At 48.4% G+C, this 21,584-nt stretch overlaps 1 protein-coding gene across 2 annotated transcripts in view; it reads left to right on the plus strand.

The window, feature by feature from the left end:
- bmpr2b (bone morphogenetic protein receptor, type II b (serine/threonine kinase)) overlaps nt 1-21,584 on the plus strand; it is a 392,181-nt gene that overhangs the window by 350,122 nt on the left and 20,475 nt on the right. For both annotated transcript variants that reach the window (XM_038786943.1, XM_038786948.1), the window contains exons 7-9: nt 11,252-11,366; nt 13,780-13,940; nt 14,677-14,824. In XM_038786943.1, the coding sequence (XP_038642871.1) occupies nt 11,252-11,366; nt 13,780-13,940; nt 14,677-14,824 (424 nt within the window). The remainder of the gene's footprint in view (nt 1-11,251; nt 11,367-13,779; nt 13,941-14,676; nt 14,825-21,584) is intronic.

Raw genomic sequence — 21,584 nt, forward strand, 5'->3', positions numbered from 1 at the left:
AATGAAATTGCAGAGCCGTTGGCAGTGATCTTTTTGTCCTCGCTGTCAACAGGGGTGGTACTAGAGGATTGGAGAGTGGCGAATGTCGTGCCCCTGTTCAAAAAAGGGAATAGGGATAACCCTGGGAATTACAGGCCAGTTAGTCTTACTTCGGTGGTAGGCAAAGTAATGGAAAGGGTACTGAGGGATAGGATTTCTGAGCATCTGGAAAGGCACTGCTTGATTAGGGATAGTCAGCACGGATTTGTGAGGGGTAGGTCTTGCCTTACAAGTCTTATTGACTTCTTTGAGGAGGTGACCAAGCATGTGGATGAAGGTAAAGCAGTGGATGTAGTGTACATGGATTTTAGTAAGGCATTTGATAAGGTTCCCCATTGTAGGCTTGTGCAGAAAGTAAGGAGGCATGTGATAGTGGGAAATTTGGTTGGATAACAAACTGGCTAACCGATAGAAGACAAAGAGTGGTGGCGGATGGCAAATATTCAGCCTGGAGCCCAGTTATCAGTGGCGTACCGCAGGGATCAGTTCTGGGTCCTCTGCTGTTTGTGATTTTCATTAAAGACTTGGATGAGGGAGTTGAAGGGTGGGTCAGTAAATTTGCAGATGATACGAAGATTGGTGGAGTTGTGGATAGTGAGGAGGGCTGTTGTCGGCTTCAAAGAGACATAGATAGAATGCAGAGCTGGGCTGAGAAGTGGCAGATGGAGTTTAACCCTGACAAGTGTGAGGTTGTCCATTTTGGAAGGACATATATGAATGCGGAATACAGGGTTAATGGTAGGGTTCTTGGCAATGTGGAGGAGCAGAGAGACCTTGGGGTCTATGTTCATAGATCTTTGAAAGTTGCCACTCAAGTGGATAGAGCTGTGAAGAAGGCCTATGGTGTGCTAGCGTTCATTAGCAGAGGGATTAAAATTTTTTTTAAAAATAAATTTAGATTACCCAATTATGTTTTCCAATTAAGGGGCAATTTAGCGTGGCCAATCCACCTACTCTGCACATTTTTGGGTTGTGGGGGCGAAACCCACGCAGACACGGGGAGAATATGCAAACTCCACACAGACAGTGACCCAGAGCCGGGATCGAACCTGGGACCTCAGCGCCGTGAGGCGGTTGTGCTAACCACTTGGCCACCGTGCTGCCCTTCAGAGGGATTAAATTTAAGAGCCGTGAGGTGATGATGCAGCTGTACAAAACCTTGGTCAGGCCACATTTGGAGTACTGTGTGCAGTTCTGGTCGCCTCATTTTAGGAAGGATGTGGAAGCTTTGGAAAAGGTGCAAAGGAGATTTACCAGGATGTTGCCTGGAATGGAGAGTAGGTCATACGAGGAAAGGTTGAGGGTGCTAGGCCTTTTCTCATTGGAACGGAGAAGGATGAGGGGCGACTTGATAGAGGTTTATAAGATGATTAGGGGAATAGATAGAGTAGACAGTCAGAGACTTTTTCCCCGAATGGAACACACCATTACAAGGGGACATAAATTTAAGATAAATGGTGGAAGATATAGAGGGGATGTCAGAGGTAGATTCTTTACCCAGAGAGCAGTGGGGGCATGGAATGCACTGCCTGTGGAAGTAGCTGAGTCGGAAACGTTAGGGACCTTCAAGCGGCTATTGGATAGGTATATGGATTAGGGTAGAATAATGGAGTGTAGGTTAACTTCTTAAGGGCAGCACGGTAGCATTGTGGATAGCACAATTGCTTCACAGCTCCAGGGTCCCAAGTTTGATTTCGACTTGGGTCACTGTCTGTGTGGAGTCTGCACATCCTCCCCGTGACTGCGTGGGTTTCCTCCGGGTACTCCGGTTTCCTCCCACAGTCCAAAGATGTGCAGGTTGGGTGGATTGGCCATGAAAAATTGTCCAAAATTCTATGATTAACCTAGGACAAAAGTTCGGCGCAACATCGTGGGCCGAAGGGCCTGTTCTGTGCTGTATTTCTCTATCTATCTATTGGTATTCTTTAATCACCAGGAGAAAGTTTAACCCAATTGAGTGCTTTTCTGGGACATGACAAGAGAACTATTTAGAAGTCAGTTATGTTGGTGCAGGTCTGTCTTAAATAGACCAGCACTAATATCTCTCACCTTTATCAACCTAACCTGGGTTAGGTAGAGTAAAATAAACCACAGTTCATCCCAATCTTCCAGGGAAATGAATCTTCTACTTGCTGTCCAATAATTTAGTCAGGAGCAGAATAGTCAACTCGAGGTACCAGAGGGGGAGAAACTTTAACACTGACAGATATTATTTTTGTTCACTGTGTGCTTGCGACTGCGTTAGCCAGTGAGTGGCAACTTGTCGGCCAGTGAGTTGGAGGCAGGGCAGGACATATAGCAAAGTCTATAGTTTACACCGTCTAACTCTCAGTAAATGGTGTCTATTTAAACTGCACACTATGGTAAACTATCTAAAGAGTTTCTTTAAAAAGTGTCACTATGACTACTACAAAAAGAATTCGTAACCACAGTGAAAACAGCATAATTTCTCCAGTAAAATGTAGTGAGTGGAGGATAATACAAATGGTTTGAGTAAAATCAAATCTCGTCACTTCTGGCTGTGCAGTTTTCAGGCAAAATGGATATGGGAATTACCAAAATATCTAATTCTGGCTTGGCATGTTGTGTCACTATATGAAGACCTCCTGGGGGAGAGGGATCTCTGCTGCCTGCTGGTGGAAGGATGTGTTTTTAATTAGCATATATAAATCAACAGCTCCCCTTGCAGGACACTCAACACTATTACACCAAAAGGGCCTATCACTGAAATTCAATGCTGAGTTCATGAATATTGAAAAAATAATAAAATATACTTCACATAAAGATGTCAGAGCCCATGGTGTACGTATCAACCTCAGACCAGCAGGATGTGTTGGTGAAACTATTATTTGTTCACAATATCTTCAGCTGAGAAAGAGAAGAGGTAATATAAATGTCACAGACCAAACATGCAATATATACTTCTGGTGATCACACAGATTAAGGACTGCTGCCATGGAGTTCATATAATCACATGGGTCCCGTCTGTTGAACGGGAGCCTGAGATGGTGGCGAAACTGGTGAATCTCGCAGCTTGGCCATCTTAGTTCAGAGCAAAAACAGAAAACACTGGACAATCTCAGCAAATCTGACAGCATCTGTGGAGAGAGAAGGGAGTTAACGTTTTGAGTCTAAATGACTCTTTGTCAAAGCTTTGTCAAGAGTCATCCAGACTCGAAACGTTAGCTCCCCGACTCCGCTACCTAGAGGCACTCTGTCTTGTTTTCGTACCCTGGCAGGGAATGCTCTGCCGTGGCCACACTGCCACATTTCCTGCACCGAGGACCTCAGGGATTGGGACCTCATGCCTCCCCCAACGCAACCCCCTGATTCCCAGCAGTACCAGGGTGCCACCCAGCCCGGAGGTCAACCACCTTTCAGATCGCCTGGGACACCTGCATGAGTGTAGTGGTGTCCTTCTGGACAACATGGGCAAGAAAATACCATTCCTTCAGCCCCAGGAGTCTGGCTTTCAGGCGATAAGAATGACGCACACTATGGCAGGTAGACTATGTATGTCGCACTCACCTCAAAGTCACAAAAGAACTGAGGTCTGACTTGTGCACATCACTCCTTTTCAAACAGGTTTGAGGCAGATGCTATTTGAGGCCGCTGCCGTGATGAAAGATTGCAAAGCATGCCGAGATTCTGACAAGCAGATGTTTTAATGAGCATTCATGAGATGTTAATGAGGGCACATGGCATTCACGCCACTAGGCAGCGGGATAACCGACCTGCCATTAACCGTCCTTTAACCCGCCATTGAGAGAATTTCAAACTGTTTGTATGCCGCTGGGTTTCTGCATTTTTGTATCTTGCTAGATTCTCCTCTGCCCACCATAAAACCCGCCATGCGTGGGCTGGAATAATACCGCTCCATAATTGGATGGCTGGGGCTGGGAGGGAAGCACGTCACCAGACACAATCACATTTTCATTCATTAGCTCAAGAATGGACTGATTTTTTCACGACACAGCCCTAACTGAAATCAGGTAACCTGACACTGGCTGGCAGGTTTCTGACCCATGTTTCTACCAATGCAACTAATGCTTGCCAATGCAACTGAGCCACAAAGGTTGTCCAAATGGTAGCATTTTCAAATGGGGTAACTTATTCAGAGCCCTAGATCACAACCGCCAGACAAGCAAGCGGAAGGAATATTTGGGATTGTTGTTTTCTGGGTTGAGGCAGCTGGCCTGAAGTCATAGACCCCAATGCTTTTTATGGAGTCTGAGTTCAAAGTATGCCTGCCTCTTTTAAAGATTAAGTAAAAATTTGACAAGAGTTTTTGTATTTTCATCTGCAAATATGGGGCAGTGCCTTGAACAGAATGTGCTTCCCCATCAGTTGAAATAATTTTTTGAAGTCGGGAACACTGGATAGGAACGTTGTAAATTGCTCAAAGAAGTGAGTGGCTTCAGACAGGAATGTGTGTCACTGACATTTTCGACCAACACTGCGCTGGGATGACTTTCGTAACAAATTTCAGCAAAAATTATAAGGCATGCTTGCTTACTGCAAAGAGGAGGCAACAAAATGAATAAGAAGGACAAACCTCTCCTTCTCTCGTTCATAATTGTATAAAAATGTCTCAAAACACCTCACGTACAAGGGTTATTTTAAAGTCCAGCCTCTGTCATGCAGTCAACAGAGCAGCCATTTAACTCGCAATGACTGGAATGAAGGATGGAGTGAATCTGTTTTTGCTGTAGTTTATTGGGTAAAACACTAGGAGAACTCTCTGGTCTCTTTCAAAACTATGCCATGGATTATTTTGGAGTAGGAGCATGGGGTGGTGGTCAGCAATGCACACTATTTTTTTTTGAGAAAATGGCCAATTCTCTTAAGTACACAGGCCCTTTTAATTTTTTTGTGCGGCAGCTTACAGAGACTGATTTGTGCGCAGCCTGCATGAGAACTCCAAAGTTGTTACACAGCCCTGCAGATTAAAGGAAGCATTGGTGGTTGGGCACCTTGTTTAAATATCTCACCTGAAGAATGGTAACTTAGATATTGCAGCAATTGGCAGTCACCTCAAGACATTTATCTAACTCCCTAGTTTGGGGCCAGACACCCATCCTTTATCTGGATCTACTAACTTGGTCAATATTTATACCTGAACCTAAGTCACAAAAAAACAAATTTTGTGGTCTTAATCACACTTCTGTGTTTTGTGGGACCTTGATGTGTTTAAATTGGCTGCCACATTTCCTACTTTATAATAGTGACTACATGTCAAAAGGGCAGAGGGATGTTCTGAGATTGTAAGAGCGCTATATCATTGCAAAAACAAAATACTGCGGATGTTGGAAATCTGAAATGAGAACAGAAAATGCTCTAAATGCTCAGTGCATCTGGCAGCATCCCTGGACAGGAATACAAAATGAACATTTCAGGTCAAGGGCGTTTCATCTGAAAAATAAATACAAGAGGGTTCTTCTTTCTTAGAGCAGGTTGAGTTATCTACGTAATATTTGTGGTGTTTAAGTAATATAGCAATAGTACTAAAGAAAACAGTATGGTCAATAAATCAATTACCAGCAACCATTGTGTTAATGTGCTTTAAGGGGCTGACACCTCATACATCTGAACACAGAACAGTCCCTGTCCCTATTTCCTCTGTATTCCACCTGGTCTGCCAAAGGCTTTCTGAAACCCTGAGAACAAAATTAACATGAGGTTCTTCAAGGTACCATTATTTATTGAGGGCCACCTCGAAATATGGTTGGTTAGAGTAAAGAAATAATAGACCATTTAGCCCCTTAAACCTGTTCAACCATTCAGTTAGGCTATGACTGATATGCATACTTTGCCCCATTTCCTTAATATCTTTAGATTACAATAATCTTATCAATCTCCACTTTAAAATTGGCAACTGATCTAGCACTTGCTGTTTTCAGAAGAGAGTCCCAAACATCTACCATCCTTTTTGGGTAGAAATATTTCCTGATTCTTCTGAAAGATCTAGATCTAATTTTTTGACTATACTCTCATGTCCTAGATTCCTTTACCAGTTTCTCTCTCTCTCTTCTGTTCCCCATAATATCTTCAAATTACCCCTTAACCTTCTGAATTTCATGGAATACATCTCTAGTTTGTGTAATCATTCCTTGTAGAATCATAGAATAGTTATAGCACAAAGGAAGCCAAGTTGCCCATCAAACCTGTTCCAGCTCTCTGCAAGAATTATTCAGCTATTCTCACTCCTCTCATCTCTCCCCGTAGCAATGCACAGGTACTTATACAATTCCTCTTTTAAAGCCATGACTGAATCTATCTCCCATCACCATTTCAGGCAACACATTCCAGATTTTAACCATTCCTTCATTTTATTGCCTTTGGTTGTTTTGCCAATCTCCATAAATCTCAGTCCTCTAGTTCTCAACCCTTTGCCAATAGAAACAGTTTCTCTTTATCTACTCTGTCAGAACTCCACATGATTTTGAATTCTTCTATGAGACCTTCCCCAAGGAGAACAATCCAGCTTCCGAGATGTGTGGCGGGATTCTCCGACCCCCCGCCGAGTCGGAGAATCGCCGACGATTCTCCGACCCGCGATGGGCCGAAGTCCCGCCCGTTCTTTGCCGGGCCCGCCGGCGTAAATTGGACTAGATCCCTTACTGGCTGGACCAGGCGGCTCGGGTGGGCTCCGGGGTCCTGGGGAGGGGGACGGGGTGATCTGGCCCCGGGGGGTGCCCCACGGTGGCCTGGCCCGCGATCGGGGCCCACCGGTCCATGGGCGAGCCTGTGCCTTGGGGGCACTCTTTTCCTACGCGCCAGCCGTGTGGTCCTCCGTGATAGCCGGCACGAAGGTGAACCCCCCCGCGCATGCGCAGGGATGACGTCAGCAGCTGTTGATGCTCCCGCGCATGCGCGGACCCGTACTGGCCGGCGGAGTCCCTTCGGCCCCGGCTGGTGCGGTGCCAAAGGCCTTCCACGCCGGCCGGCGGGGGCGCAGACCACTCCGGCGCCGGCCTAGCCCCTGAAGGTGCGGAGGATTCCACACTTTTGGGGCGATCCGACGCCGGACTGGTTCTCGCCACTCCATCCCACCGGGACCCCTCGCCCCGCCGGGTACAGGAGAATCCCGCCCGTGATATCCAGAATTCGACACAATACTGAACCAATGTTTTGATAATGATTCAACATAACGTATTTTCTTTTGAACTTATTACCTCCATTTATAAAGCCCCAGATCCAGCATGCCCTCTTAACCATTTTTTAAACCGGTCCTGAATGATTTATGCACATGTGCCCCCAGGTCTCTCTGTTCCTGCGCCCCCTTTATTACGGAGTCCAGCTGGTATTCTGGTAAACCTCCATGCACTCCATTCAAGGCCAGTATAACCTTCTAGAGATTTAGTATCCAGAATTGCTCAAGTACTCCAGTTGTGATCTAATCACGACTTTGTATTGTTGAAGTATGACTTCCACTCCTTTGTATTCTAGTCCTCTAGATCAGAGTTCTTCAAACTATTTTTCCGGGGACCCATTTTTACCAACCGGCCGACCTTCGCGACCCACGCCGGCCGACCTTTGCGACCCACACCGGCCGACCCCTGCGACCCACCATTTTCTCTTACCTTGTTTGCTGCTGACAAAAATGGAGGAAATAGTTTTGGGTCCCTTTAGCCCTGATACACGCTCCTCCAATGGAATGGAACCTGTTGGATGAAGGTGAAGCCTTCTGGTGTTGGAAAGTATGGAGTCTCCATCTGTCCAAAGTTCTGAATTTTTTTCTGTAAAATTTTATTAAATAAACCCCCGCCCCTGAACTTGTAACAAAAAATTAATAAAATAGGTAAAATAAATGAAAAAAATGAATAAACCCCCCCTCCCGAACTTGTAAAAAAAATAAAATGAATACAATAAATGAAAAAGTAAAAATTAAATGAATAAAATGAATGAATAAAAACCACTACAAAATTTGTAAAACAAAAAGCTGCAACCGTTTAAAAAAATAGCGGCTGCACTGCGCATGCGTGCCCGATTGCGCATGCGCGCCGATCATCATGTGCGCATGTGCAATGCGGCCGAATTTTTTTTAAAAACATGTTCGCGGCCGCTTGCATCCGGCATTATGAAAAGCCAGCTGCTGCGTGGGGATTTGCGCGATCGGGAGCACCGCCGACAACAGCTCAACGACCCTCCCGACGCCCGCCCGCGACGCACCCGCTAGTCGCCCCCCCCCCCCCCCCCCCCCCCCCCCCCCCCGACTTTGAAGAACACTGCTCTAGATATAAAGGCCAGAATTTCTTTTAAAAAAAAATTTCCAATTAAGGGGCAATTTAGCGTGGCCAATCCACCTACCCTGCACATCTTTGGGTTTGGGGGGTGAGACCCACGCAGACGCAGGGAGAATGTGCAAACTCCACATGAATAATGACCGGGGCCACGATCGAAACCGGGTCCTCGGTGCAATGAGGCAGCAGCGCTAACCACTGCACCACCGTGCATGCCCCCCACAGAATTTTGTTTTGATCATTTTCTGTAACTAAATGTAATCGTGGAGCGGTGGTGACATAGTGGTATTGCCACTGGACTAGCAATCTAGACACCAACGGTAAATTCTATGATTCTAATTGTTGATTGTCATAAAAATCCATCGGAAGCTTAGCACGGTGGCGCAGTGGGTTAGCCCTGCTGCCTCACGGCGCCGAGGTCCCAGGTTCGATCCCGGCTCTGGGTCACTGTCCGTGTGGAGTTTGCACATTCTCCCCGTGTTTGCGTGGGTTTCGCCCCCACAACCCAAAGTTGTGCAGGCTAGGTGGATTGGCCACGCTAAATTGCCCCTTAATTGGAGAAAATTAATTGGGTACTCTAAATTTATTTTAAAAATAAAAATAAATAAAAACCCATCTGATTCACTCGTCCTTTCGGGAAGAAAATCTGCCGCCCTTACTTCGTCCCACCTACATGTGACTCCAGATGACAGAAATGTGGTTGACTCTTAAAGTGCCACTCACTTCTAGGGCAATTAGGGACGGGCAAAAAATGCTGGCCTTGCCTGCGATGCCCACATCCCATGAAAGAAAAAAAGAAAAAAAATGTATTGATCTCCATACCTGAATCCCCAAATATCTTTAAACGTCCGCTGTTTCTAGCTTTTTATCAGTTTGAAATTTCTCTGCTTTACCCTTTTTGCTCCAGTAGATGACCTCTCATTTTTGTACACTGAAATCCATTTGACAGAGTTTTACCCATTCACTTAATCTATCAATATGTCTATAATTTTATTCTTATGACCTACACTGTTTACAGCGCCGCCTATCTTTGTGTCATCAGAAAATTTGGATGCATGACTTTCTTTTCCTGTGAGCGCCACTTGGGCGGCATAGTAGCACAGTGGTTAGCACTGTTGCTTCACAGCGTCAGGGACCCTGGTTCGATTCCCGGCTTGGGTCACTGTCAGTGGAGAGTCTGCAAGTTCTCCCTTTTTTGCCTGGCTTCCTCTGGGTGCTCCGGTTTCTTCCCACTCGTCCCGAAATACATGCTTGTGAGGTGAATTAGACAATCTGAATTCTCCCTCTGTGTACCCTAACAGTCCCCGAAGTGTGGCGACTAGGGGATTTTCATTACCTTCAGTACCTTCATTGCAGTATTAATGTAAGCCTACTTGTGACACTAATAAAGATTATTATTAGTCTGCCATCGAAGAGCATCTGCCCATTATCCCTACGCTCTCTGCCTTCTACTGTTCAGCCAATTTCCTAATCAGGTCAATAATTTGCCTCATTTCCATGGGTTTCAACTTTAGCTAACAATCTCTTATGCAGAACTTTATCAAATGCCTACTGGATGTACCTACACATAACATCTATTTGCATCCCCTGTCCACTATTTTAGCTGTTTCTTTTTAAAAATTGGCATATTTTTTGCTGAGCACCCATTTGGAATGGAAACCTCAGAAAAGGCTGGTCCTGAGAATAAAATCCATTGCTCATTAAAAAGAGCCACTCTTACTTTTTTCCCCTTTGCCAACAGGCCACCAATGACTAATCCTTGTATAGGTCTCTGCTAACCTCACATTATGGGACCAGGTCCACTTTTTCACCTGCGATGACCCATCAAGAAATTAAGTGCGAATGTTGGAAGTGACCTTTGAGATTCACACAACAGTGTAAATGAAGATGTGCCTTCCTGTATCACATATGAGAATTTTCTCAGTTGAACACTTCCTTCTGAATTCCAGTGCCTAGATTTTTGTTGGAGACACACCTCGCACTAATGGAATGAAAAAGGAATGTGGTGGATGCCTATTGGGGAGATATTTCACCATATTTCTCGTGCTCTCGCTCACCACTTCCTGACTTTTAACGCCAGGGTGGCAGTGCCAAGGTGCCTGTGTTCCAGGGGGAGGGCCAGGGAGACACCCTACACATACCCTGACTACCCTGGGATCTCCGGTGGCACAGGAGACCCCCTGTCCGGGTGCCGTTCTACCTGGTCCTCGTTTGTCTGGACCCGCTCTGATTGGCGCCTGGCTGTAGCCTCCCTGGTAAGGCTGGTGAATAGCGTGAGGTTGGTGAGTTCCATGCAAGTGGGTCGTAAGGTTTATGACCTACTTCCGCGAGCGTCATTCAATCCCGCCCATTTGGGGCGGGTTTCAGACTCTCGCGAAGGGTGGAGGCTCACTGGAGGGCTTTCCCGGCATTTAACGCCCGCATTACGCTCAAGCGAGAGCCCAGCGCGGCCGGAGACCCGCACACAGTGTGTGAGCGATAACTCTTGTGTTCCTGGTGCCCAGTATTAATATAAAGCTTGGGGGGGAGGGGGAAGGTCAGTGTTAAAATTTGAAGAACCAGTAAGCCTATGCAATCAGTCTCCGCACAATCGATTGCACAGCAATGCTATTTTCCTACAAATGTTTAAAACTTCTTAGATGGACTTCCGATGGCGGCCATGGAGGGAGTGGTTGCTCAATGTGGCAAATCTTTGTTGTTAATTAAAAAAAAAATTTAGAGTACCCAATTAATTTTTTCCAATTAAGGGGCAATTTAGCGTGGCCAATCCACCTACCCTGCACATCTTTGGGTTGTGGGGGCGAAACCCACACAAACACGGGGAGAACGTGCAAACTCCACACGGACAGTGACCCAGAGCCGGGATCGAACCTGGGACCTCGACGCCGTGAGGCAGCAGGGCTAACCCACTGCGCCACCATGCTGCCTTTGTTAATTTTAATATGTTTGTGTGTTTCTTTGTCAATTAGGGTTCATTGTGCAAGTACCTGAGTTTGCACAGCAGTGACTGGGTTAGCTCCTGCCGCCTGGCACACTCCATCACCAAGGGCCTCGCCTACCTTCACACAGAACTGCTACGAGTTGGTGAGATATAGTAAAGTCATTAGGATTTACCCTTCTTACTGTCATACTGCCTGGTTGACATTTCATGATTTGCTATTTCTTTTGTCTTGTGTGTGTTGAACTTACTGATATACTTGAGAGCTGTGAAATTTGATGTTCAATAGTATGTGCTGTGGACATTAAGACTTGACTCAAAACCATCAACTTTCTTCCGCAAGTTACCAATTCCCATTTTAATACTGACCCTTCGATCTAGTGAGGTAGGATCTGGAATGACCAGCTGCCTAATTTTGTTTCTAAAGTTCTAGAATCGTGAGAATGTGGATAATTTTGAAAAATGGAAGCTAAGTCACTGCATTTAAGATATGACTATGCATTTGCATGTGGACACCAGTGTCATGATCACACATGCACAAGAGGCCAGTCTTGAGATCAGATGCACAAAGCACCAGCCTTGTGTAGAGGAGGTCATTCTGGTGTTCAGGTGTGAAGGGATCTGTCACATGCCCATGTGTGTATCCACAACAATATTAGATAAGCGGCAGCACTCCTTTTCACTCCCTCTGGCTTTCCTGTTCTCTTTTGCACCCTCATTCTTGTCCCTTCTCAGTTTTACTTGCCTCCTCATCCTCTAACTTCCCATTCCCCCCCCCCCCCCCCCCCCAAACATTACTTTCTACCATTGTCTGTGAATTAGCCTTTTGCTTTGCTGGGACCTTCCTGTGGTTGTCTCATATTTTCTCTGTCTCTTTCTCTCCCTTCATGCTGCATGCTGTGTAATTTTCAACTTCTCTTTCCCTCAAAACAATGAGGATGGCTTCAAAATCTTTAACTTGTTGCTCTGTTCTGAGTATTCTGCCAAGTTCTCAGAATGATAGGTTGCTGACTGGGAGGTTTTTAAAAAAAATAATTTTTATTCAAATTTTCACATTTTCACAAAAAAGAAAACAATAACAGAAAATTCTAAGAACATAAAGAACAGAACCCCCCCCCCCCCCCCCCCCCCCCCGTATATACAAAAGAAAAACAATAAATTAACACCCGTCGTTGGCAAAAAACAGATATTCAACCCAAAACAAAAACAAAGAGACAACAACACCCCCCCCCCCCCCCCCCCCCCGTTGCTGCTGCTGCTGCTGACCTTTTGTTTTTACCGTTCTGACAGGAGATCTAGGAATGGTTGCCATCTCCTGAAAAACTCCTGCACTGACCCCCTTAGGGCAAATTTCACCCTCTCCAATTTAATAAACCCCGCCATATTGTTGACCCAGGCCTCCACACTTGGGGGCCTCGCAACCTTCCACTGAAGAAGAATCCTCCGCCGGGCTACTAGGGACGCAAAGGCCAGAACACCGGCCTCTTTCGCCTCCTGCACTCCCGGCTCCACTGCAACCACAAATATTGCGAGTCCCCAGCCTGGATTGACCCTGGATCCTACCACCCTCGATACCGTCCTTGCTACACCTTTCCAAAATCCCCGCAGCGCTGGGCATGCCCAGAACCTAATACACCTGTCCTCGGTCCCAAAAAACTGGCTCATCCTTGTCCCGGTCATATGAGCCCTATGCAGTACCTTAAACTGTATGAGGCTAAGCCTTGCACACGAAGAGGAGGAGTTCACCCTTTCTAGGGCATCCGCCCACGTCCCCTCCTCAATCTCCTCACCCAGCTCCTCCTCCCATTTATCTTTCAGCTCCTCCACCGAGGCCTCGTCTACCTCCTGCATCACCTGGTACACTTCCGAGATCCTCCCCTCTCCAACCCATACCCCCGAGAGTACCCTGCTGACCGGAAAGTTGATGACAACAGGACACAACTGAACTTTTTGGTTGCCTTTAGAGGGATTTCTCCTTGATGGAACTGTCCTCTATGTCTGCTTGTGCCAGATAACCTGGCTTAACCATGGTACTTCTTTCATCGCAATAGGAACTTAGAAACAGGAGGAGGTGTTTCACCCCTGAACCTGCTCCCCCCATGGAATTAGATCATGGCTGATCTATACCTGAATCCATTTTACCCACCTTTTCTCCATATCTATTGATATCCTTGCCTAACAAACTATTGATCTGAATGTTGAAAACTCTAATTGACCCAGCATCCACAACCTTTTGGGGGAGTGTTCCAGATTTCCACTATCTGTTGAGTGAGAACGTGCTTCCTGATATTACTTCTAAATTGCCCTCTTTGTTCTGGATTCCCTTACCAGAGGAAATTGTTTCTCTTTATCCACCAGTATATCCCTTTTTCTTACTTTAAATACCTCAGTAAGATCACATGAAGAATTACAAGCTTGGGTGAGGCATGTGATTGATGGCATGAGACAGTACCAGTGAAGTCTCAAGTTGTATCAGAAGAGGATGGCGAAAGTTTGGAGGAAAGCAAATAGAGACACTGGCTGTGCATTCTAATAGTGAGAAATTTCTGACTCCTCCAGATCAGTATAAATCCGCCATTACACACCGGGACCTCAACAGCAGGAACGTGTTGGTGAAGAATGATGGAACATGTGCCATCAGTGACTTTGGCCTTTCCATGAAACTGACTGGCAATCGATTGGTTCGACCAGGAGAAGAGGATACTGCAGCCATCAGTGAGGTGAGAAGCAAAAGAGTTTGTGCAGGTATAATAGCATATTTTCTGGGGATTTAAACACAAGGGGGCACCATTATCAAGCGTAAATGAATAAGTAATACACTTCCTGATGTGTGCCTGTTTTCTACAGGTAGAAGGCAATGTTTCAGGGGTACAGGGGTAATACACTGCCATTATATTGTTCTGCAGTGTCGCCTGTCAGTGGTTCCATACATTTGGTGAAGCTATTGCTGTGACTATGTTGATTAAAAAGGGAATTGCTGCAATTCTAAACTGAGAGATTGACAGCATCACGTGACTGATTTGTTTTGAAGCTCAGTTGCTGTGTAACATATAAAAATGTATTTATACGACTGCCTTGTCTCACCTATATCAGCCTACATGGCCTGTCGGAAAATGATGCTGCTCAAAGCATTGACTGATAGCAGTGAATGCTCGTAGCAATAGGCTTTCCTTTCTCTTTGCAATATCCCTCTCCTTAAGCTGCAGCTTTGAGCATATTGATGTGTTGCTGCTTGATTATGTCTTGTTGCCGGGCAGCACTGGGAGTAACCTGTTTGGTCTGAGGCCTGAGGGGACCTGATTCCCAGTCAATGATCTGCTCCCACATGGCGCTGTCATTCAGTCAATTGGACTCGGCTGTGTTGCATCACCCAATGTTTGTTGTGTGAAGCAATGAAAATACAAGAGATTTTTCTCTGCTGGTGGTGATGTCTCTTTCTAATCCTGTCTTCCACAGGTTGGCACAATCCGTTATATGGCACCCGAGGTGCTAGAGGGGGCTGTAAACCTGCGGGACTGTGCATCCGCTCTCAAGCAGGTGGATATGTATGCATTGGGCCTCATCTACTGGGAAATATTTATGAAGTGCACAGATCTTTTCCCAGGTAAGAAAATAGCAACACCAACTTGCATTTCTGTAGTGTCTTTTACAAGGTAAAACATCTTCAAGATGCTTCACAGGAGTGTTATCAAACTAAATTTGACATTGAGCTACATAGAGAGTTATTAGGATAGATGGCTAATGCACTATCAATTCCGACGAGGTGAGAGTAGAGAGTAATCGTGGCTTTATTAAGCAGAGATGTGTAGCTCCCGCAGCTGCTGCCGAAATGGCTGCAGCTCGGTGAGTCCACACATTTATACTCCGCCTACTGGGCAGACCCAGCAGGCAGGGATCTACCCCCGTACCTGAAGTACAGGAGCCGTACCGTATTACACCTCATATGTAATATATATACAACAGTGGTGACTACCACATTCACCCCCTGTTAACAAAGAGTCCAGCGGGGGTGGTGGAAGACTATTTACATGCATAGGTTAACATTTTAGGGAAAGTTCACAAAGTAAGACGATCAGGTGCCTTGATCCTCCGTTGTGAGCGCCGCAGTCCCGGTGGCGATGCAGGTGTCAGTTCGGTCGCCGGTGACTATGGGAGTGTGTCAACCTCATCTTCATCCCCGGGTGGGATCAAGGGGAGGAAGGATCGTCCTGGCGCGGGGGCTGTGGTGGGGTGCGCTGGGGGGAGGAAGGGTGGCGCCGGGGCAGGGGTGGGGGGATGGGGACCCAGCTGGTGCCAGGTCCCTGAGGGAGACAGTGTCTTGGCAGCCATCGGGGTACGCCACGTAGGCGTATTGCGGGTTTGCATGGAGTAGCTGTACCCTCTCGACCAACGGGTCCGCCTTGTGGAGCCACATGTGCTTGTGGAGGAGAACGGATCTTGGAGCTGCCAGCCATGTTGGGAGTGAAACCCCGGAGGCGTACTTCCTGGGGAAGGCAAGGAGACGTTCATGGGGAGGTTGCGTTAGTCGCAGTGCAAAGTAGCGATCGGATGGGGTGAAGGGCGTCGGGGAGGACCTCCTGCCAGCGGGAGACCGGGAGATTCTTGGACCACAGGGCCAGCTGGACGGCCTCCCAGACCGTCCCATTCTCCCGCTCCACCTGCCCGTTTCCCCGGGGGTTGTAGCTGGTCATCCTGCTCGAGGCGATGCTCTTGCTGAGCAGGTACTGGCGCAGCTCATCGCTCATAAATGAGGATCCCCGGTCGCTGTGGATGTAGTTGGGGAAACCGAACAGAGCGAAGATGGTGTTGAGGGCTTTGATGATGGTGGCAGATGTCATATCGGGGCATGGGTCGACGAAAGGGAATCTGGAGTATTCGTCGACCACGTTAAGGAAATATGTGTTTCAATCGGTGGAGGGGAGGGGCACTTTGCAATCCACTCTGAGGCGTTCAAAGGGGCGGGAGACCTTCACCACGTGTGCTCGGTCTGGCCGGTAGAAGTGCAGTTTGCACTCCGCGCAGACATGGCAGTCTCTAGTGATAGCCCTGACCTCCTCAATGGAGTAGGGCAGGTTGCGGGCCTTTATGAAGTGAAAGGACCGGGTGACCCCTGGGTGACAGAGAGCATTGTGTAGGGTCCTGAGTCGGTCCACTTGTGCGCTGGCACATGTAGCTCGGGATAGGGCATCGGGGGGCTCGTTGAGCTTACCGGGGTGATACAAAATCTCGTAATTGTAGATGGAGAGCTCGATCCTCCACCTCAAGATTTTATCATTTTTGATCTTGATGTGTGTTGAACATGAAGGAAACCTACCGTTGGTCAGTGAGGAGAGTGAATCTCCTGCCGGCCAGGTAATGCCTCCAATGTCGCACAGCTTCTACGATGGCTTGGGCCTCCTTTTCGACGTAGGAGTGCCGAATTCTGGAGGCATGGCGGGTGCGTGCCTGGTTGAGGGTGGCAGCCAGAGCGACGTCTGATACATCGCTCTCGACTTGGAAGGGGAGCGTATCGTCGACCGCGTGCATCGCGGCCTTGGTGATGTCGGCCTTGATACGGTTGAAGGCCTGGTGAGCCTCGGCCGTCAGTGGGAAAACAGTGGAGTGAATGAGTGGGCGGGTCTTGTCCGCATAGTTAGGGACCCACTGGGCGTAGTCTGAGAAGAACCCCAGGCATCGTTTGAGGGCCTTGGGGCAGTGGGGGAGAAGGAGTTCTATGAGGAGGCGCATGCGATCGGGGTCGGGCCCTAGAACTCCATTTTGCACCACATAGCCAAGGACGGCTAAGCGGTTGGTGCTGAACACGCACTTCTCCTTGTTGTACGTTAGGTTGAGGAGTTTGACGGTGTGGAGGAATTTGGAAAGTTTAGCGTGGTCCTGCTGGTCGTGGCCGCCGATGGTGACGTTATCCAGGTACGGGAAGGTGGCCCGCAGTCCGTACCGGTCAACCTTCGGTCCATCTCCCGTTGGAAGACCAAGACCCGGTTAGTGACGCCGAAGGGAACCCGAAGGAAGGGGTAAAGGCGGCTGTCCGCTTCAAACGCAGTGTATGGGCGATCCGCCTTGTGAATGGGGAGCTGGTGGTAGGCAGATTTCAGGTCCACTGTTGAGAAGACCTGGCACTGTGCAATCTGATTGACCATATCAGATATGCATGGGAGGGGGTACGCGTCGAGCTGCGTGTACCGATCGATGGTTTGTCTTCCACTTGGGCTCTCCATTGGCTATTGCTGGCCTCGATAACGTCTTCCTGTAGCAGCCGCTGGACCTCAGACCTGATGAAGATCCTGTCCTGGGCAATGTACCACCTGCTCCTGGTGGCAACGGGTTTGCAATCCGGGGTGAGGTTTGCAAACAGAGAAGGCGGATCGACCTTAAGAGTCGTGAGACCGCAGACAGTAAGGGGTGGTAGGGGCCCACCAAATTTCAGGGTTAGACTTTCGAGGTTGCACTGGAAGTCCATGCCGAGTAGCAAGGCAGCACAGAGGTTGGGGAGGACGTAGAGCCGGAAGTCGCTGAACTCTATGCCCTGGATGGTGAGGGTGGCAGTGCAGTACCCCCGGATCGCAATGGAGTGGGATCCGGAAGCCAGGGAGATTCTCTGGTTAATCGGGTGTACTGTGAGGGAGCAGCGCCTTACCGTATCGGGGTGGATGAAGCTCTCAATGCTCCCGGAGTCAAGAAGGCAAGATGTCTTGTGCCCATCAACCTTTACTGTCGTCATCGCGGTCACGAGGTTGTTCGGTTGGAACTGGTCGATCATAATGGAGGCGAGGCGTGGCTGGTGTTGGAAGGCCCCTGGCTGATCGGCGGCGGTTGAAGGCGATGAGCGGCCCGATAAGGTGCCTGACGAGCAGGGGTCCTGAGGCGGGAAAGATGACGGCGCCCACGGGCTGCATGAGGCCTGATAGGGGGAAGATGGTGGCGCCAACGGGCCGCACGTGTCCTGAGGCAAGCAAGATGGCGGCGCCCACAGGCCGCATGTGGTCTGAGGCGAAGAAGATGACGGCGCTCACGGGCCGCACATGGGTTGCTGGGGCGAAAATGGCGGCGCCCACAGGTCGCAGGGACAATGGGCCTGGTTACAGCGGCGATCGAGCGGGCCTGGCACACAGCAGCAAAACGTCCTTTCTTCCTGCAGACCTTGCAGAGCGCGCTCCGCGCCGGGCAGCGCTGCCGGGGTTGCTTTGTCTGTCTGTACAAAGCAAGCTAGCCAATGTGCGAAGGCCGACTTGGCGTTGTCTGCTTGAGGGTGCAGCTGCAGGCGATCCGGCTTGATGCGGCGATCCATCGTTGTAAAATCTCTGCTTAATAAATTGATGCACTGTCAATTACGACAAGACGAGAGTAGAGTGTAATCGAGGCTTTATTAAGCAGAGATGTGTAGCCTCCTGCAGCTGCTGCCGAAATGGCTGCAGCTCGGTGCACCCACATAGTTATACTTCGCCTCGTGGGTTGAGCCAGCAGGCAGGGATCTACCCCCGTACCTGTCATACAGGAGCCTTACCGTATTATACCTCGTATATGATATATATACAACAGTGGTGACTACCACAATGGCCAAAAACTTGATCAAAGAATTATGTTCTGAAGTATGTCTTAAGCAAGGAGACAGAAGTGGAGAGGTTTAGGGAGGGAATTTCAGAGGCTGAAGACGTGCCACCAATATTAGAGCGATGAATAATGAGGATGTGCAAGAGTCCAGAATGGGAGGAGTGAAAGTTCTCGATAGGTCATAAGATTGGGGTAAGTTACTGCAATTCAATGGTGGCAGAAGGGGTGTGGTGCAGGAGGTTGTGGTGGTGAGGTGATGGAGGGACTTTTAAAGTCAAGATGTCACAGGAATCATAGAAAATGTACGGCACAGAAGGAGACCCTTTAGCACATCCTGTCTTTGTAGGTCGACAAAAAGCTACCCAGCCCTCTCAACATTATTTTAAATGTATTTTATTCCAAACTTATATAAAAGGCTACAAATAAAAAACAATTTGGGGAGCAAACTCCCCAACAAACAACAGTTTGTACAAATTTTTCCCTTTTTCACCCACCCACAACGAACAGCTCCTCAAACACGGCCACGAACATCCCCCACCTTGCCTCCAAGTCCTCCGCTGTATCCCTTAATTCGTATTTGACCTTTTTCAGCTGAAGAAAGTCATGTAAGTCCCCCACTCAAACAGAATTCTTCGCTGGGCAATTAGAGAGGCGAAGACCGCTATGTCGCCCATCCTCTCCGCCATCAGCTCCAGCTTCTCCGATATCCCAAATATCGCTACCAAAGGGCCCGGTTCAACCTCCTCCCCCACTATCCTTGTTAGCGCCACAAACACTCCCGCCCAGAATCTCTCCAACTTTTCGCAGCCCCAGAACATATGTGCGTGGTTCGCTGGTCCTCGCCCGTACTTATCACACTCGTCTGCTACCCCCTGAAAGAACCCACTCATTCTTGCCCTAGTCATATGAACCCTGTGTACCACCTTGAACTATATCAGGCTCATCCTTGCACACGACGAAGTCGCATTTACCCTTCGTAGCGCCTCACTCCATACTCCTCAGTTTATCTCCCCTTCCCACTTTTTAATCTTCACCACCTGCTCACCTCCCTGCTCTCTCAGTCACCCGTATATGTCTCCCTACCTGCCCTCCCCTTCCACATCCAGAAGCAGCAGACACTCCAATAGGGTGTACCTCAGCAACCTGGGGAACACGTTCCAAACTTCATGCACAAAGTCCCTTACCTGCAGGTACCTAAACTCACTTCCTCTCGGGAGCTCTCCCCTCTCCTTCAGTTTCTCTATATTGGCAAACCCCTTTTCCAGGTACAGATCCCTCACCTTAACCAGTCCCACTTTTCTCCGCTACCTATACATACCATCTATTCCCCCCCCCCCCACCGCCAGTTCACAACCGTGGTTTTTGCACAGCGGCGCCAGCACCGACCTCCCTTCTATCCTTAAATGCTTCCTCAGCTGGTTCTTCCAGACCTTTACTGTGGACTGCACCACCGGGCTCTTTGCATATTTCCTTCGTGCCATTGGCAATGCCGCCGTCACCATAGACCTCAAGCTGGACCCCCTACAGAATCCTTCCTCCATCCTAACCCATTCTGCACCCTCTCCTTCCCACCACTGCATTACCTTCTCCACCTTTGCCGTCCAGTAATAGTGTAGCAGGTTCGGCAATGCCTCTGTCTCTGTAACAGGGTCTTCTTAATCCTTGACACCTTCCCTGCCCATACAAAATCAAATCCAGTTTTCAAAAGAAGGCCTTTGGTACAAAGATTGGAAGTGTCTGGAATATGAACAGGAACCTTGGCAGAATGTTCATCTTCACCAATTGGACCCTCCCTGCCAAAGGCAAGTGCAGCATGTCCCACCTCTTCAGATCCTCCCTGACCTCCTCCACCAGCTTTGTTAGATTCCATTTATGTAGCATCGCCCATTCCCTCGCCACCTGATTGCCCAGGTATCTAAACCTGTCTCTGGCCAACTTGAATGGCAAACCCCGTAGGTTGACTCGCTCACCCAACTCGCTCACCGGGAGCAAATCACTTTTCCCATAGGCTCTATCGCTAGCTCAAACAACAACGGGCACTCCTGCCTTGTTCCCCTGTGCATTTCAAAGTTTTGTGACCCCCTGTCCTTGGTCCGCACACTCGCCTTTGCCTTCAGTGCCACGTATAACAGGCGCAAAGAGGGGTGCAGTACAAATATGGTGAGAAGGCGAGCGCCATGCCACAAATTCGGCCCAAACCCGAACAATCTCAGGACAGGTGCAGTCACTCCACCCGATCAAATGCCTTCTTTTGCGTCCATGGACGCCACTACCTCTGGTACCTGGGGTCTTGACGGGGTCATGATCACACTTAACAGCCTCCTTAGATTACTAGAAAGCTGCCTGCCCTTTAGGGAACCTACCTGGTCCTCCGCAACCACCCCTGGGCCACATCCTTCTATCCTTCCTGCCACCAACGTTGCCAGCACTTTCACATCAGTATTTAACAGCGATATGGGCCTGTACGACACAAATTCCAACAGGTATTTTCCCTTTTTTTAAATTAATGTGATCGGTGCCTGTGTCATTGTCTCCAGCAGCTCCCCCTTCTCCAACGCCTCATTAAACGCCCTCAAGAGATGTGGTGCCAGGTCTGTCGCGAACTCCTTATAGAATTCCGCCAGGTAACCATTGGGCCCCAGGGCCTTCCCCGACTTCATACCCCTTATACTATCCAATACCTCCCTCAGCCCCAAGGGCTCCTCTAGTGCCTGCCTCTTCTCTTCCTCCAACTGTGGAAACTCCAGTTTGTCTAAAAACCATCCCATGTTGCCCTCATCATCCACCCCCGGGTCCACCCTGTATAAACTCCT

This window comes from Scyliorhinus canicula, chromosome 2, assembly GCF_902713615.1.
Source record: "Scyliorhinus canicula chromosome 2, sScyCan1.1, whole genome shotgun sequence".
NCBI classification, from domain to species: Eukaryota; Metazoa; Chordata; class Chondrichthyes; order Carcharhiniformes; family Scyliorhinidae; genus Scyliorhinus; species Scyliorhinus canicula.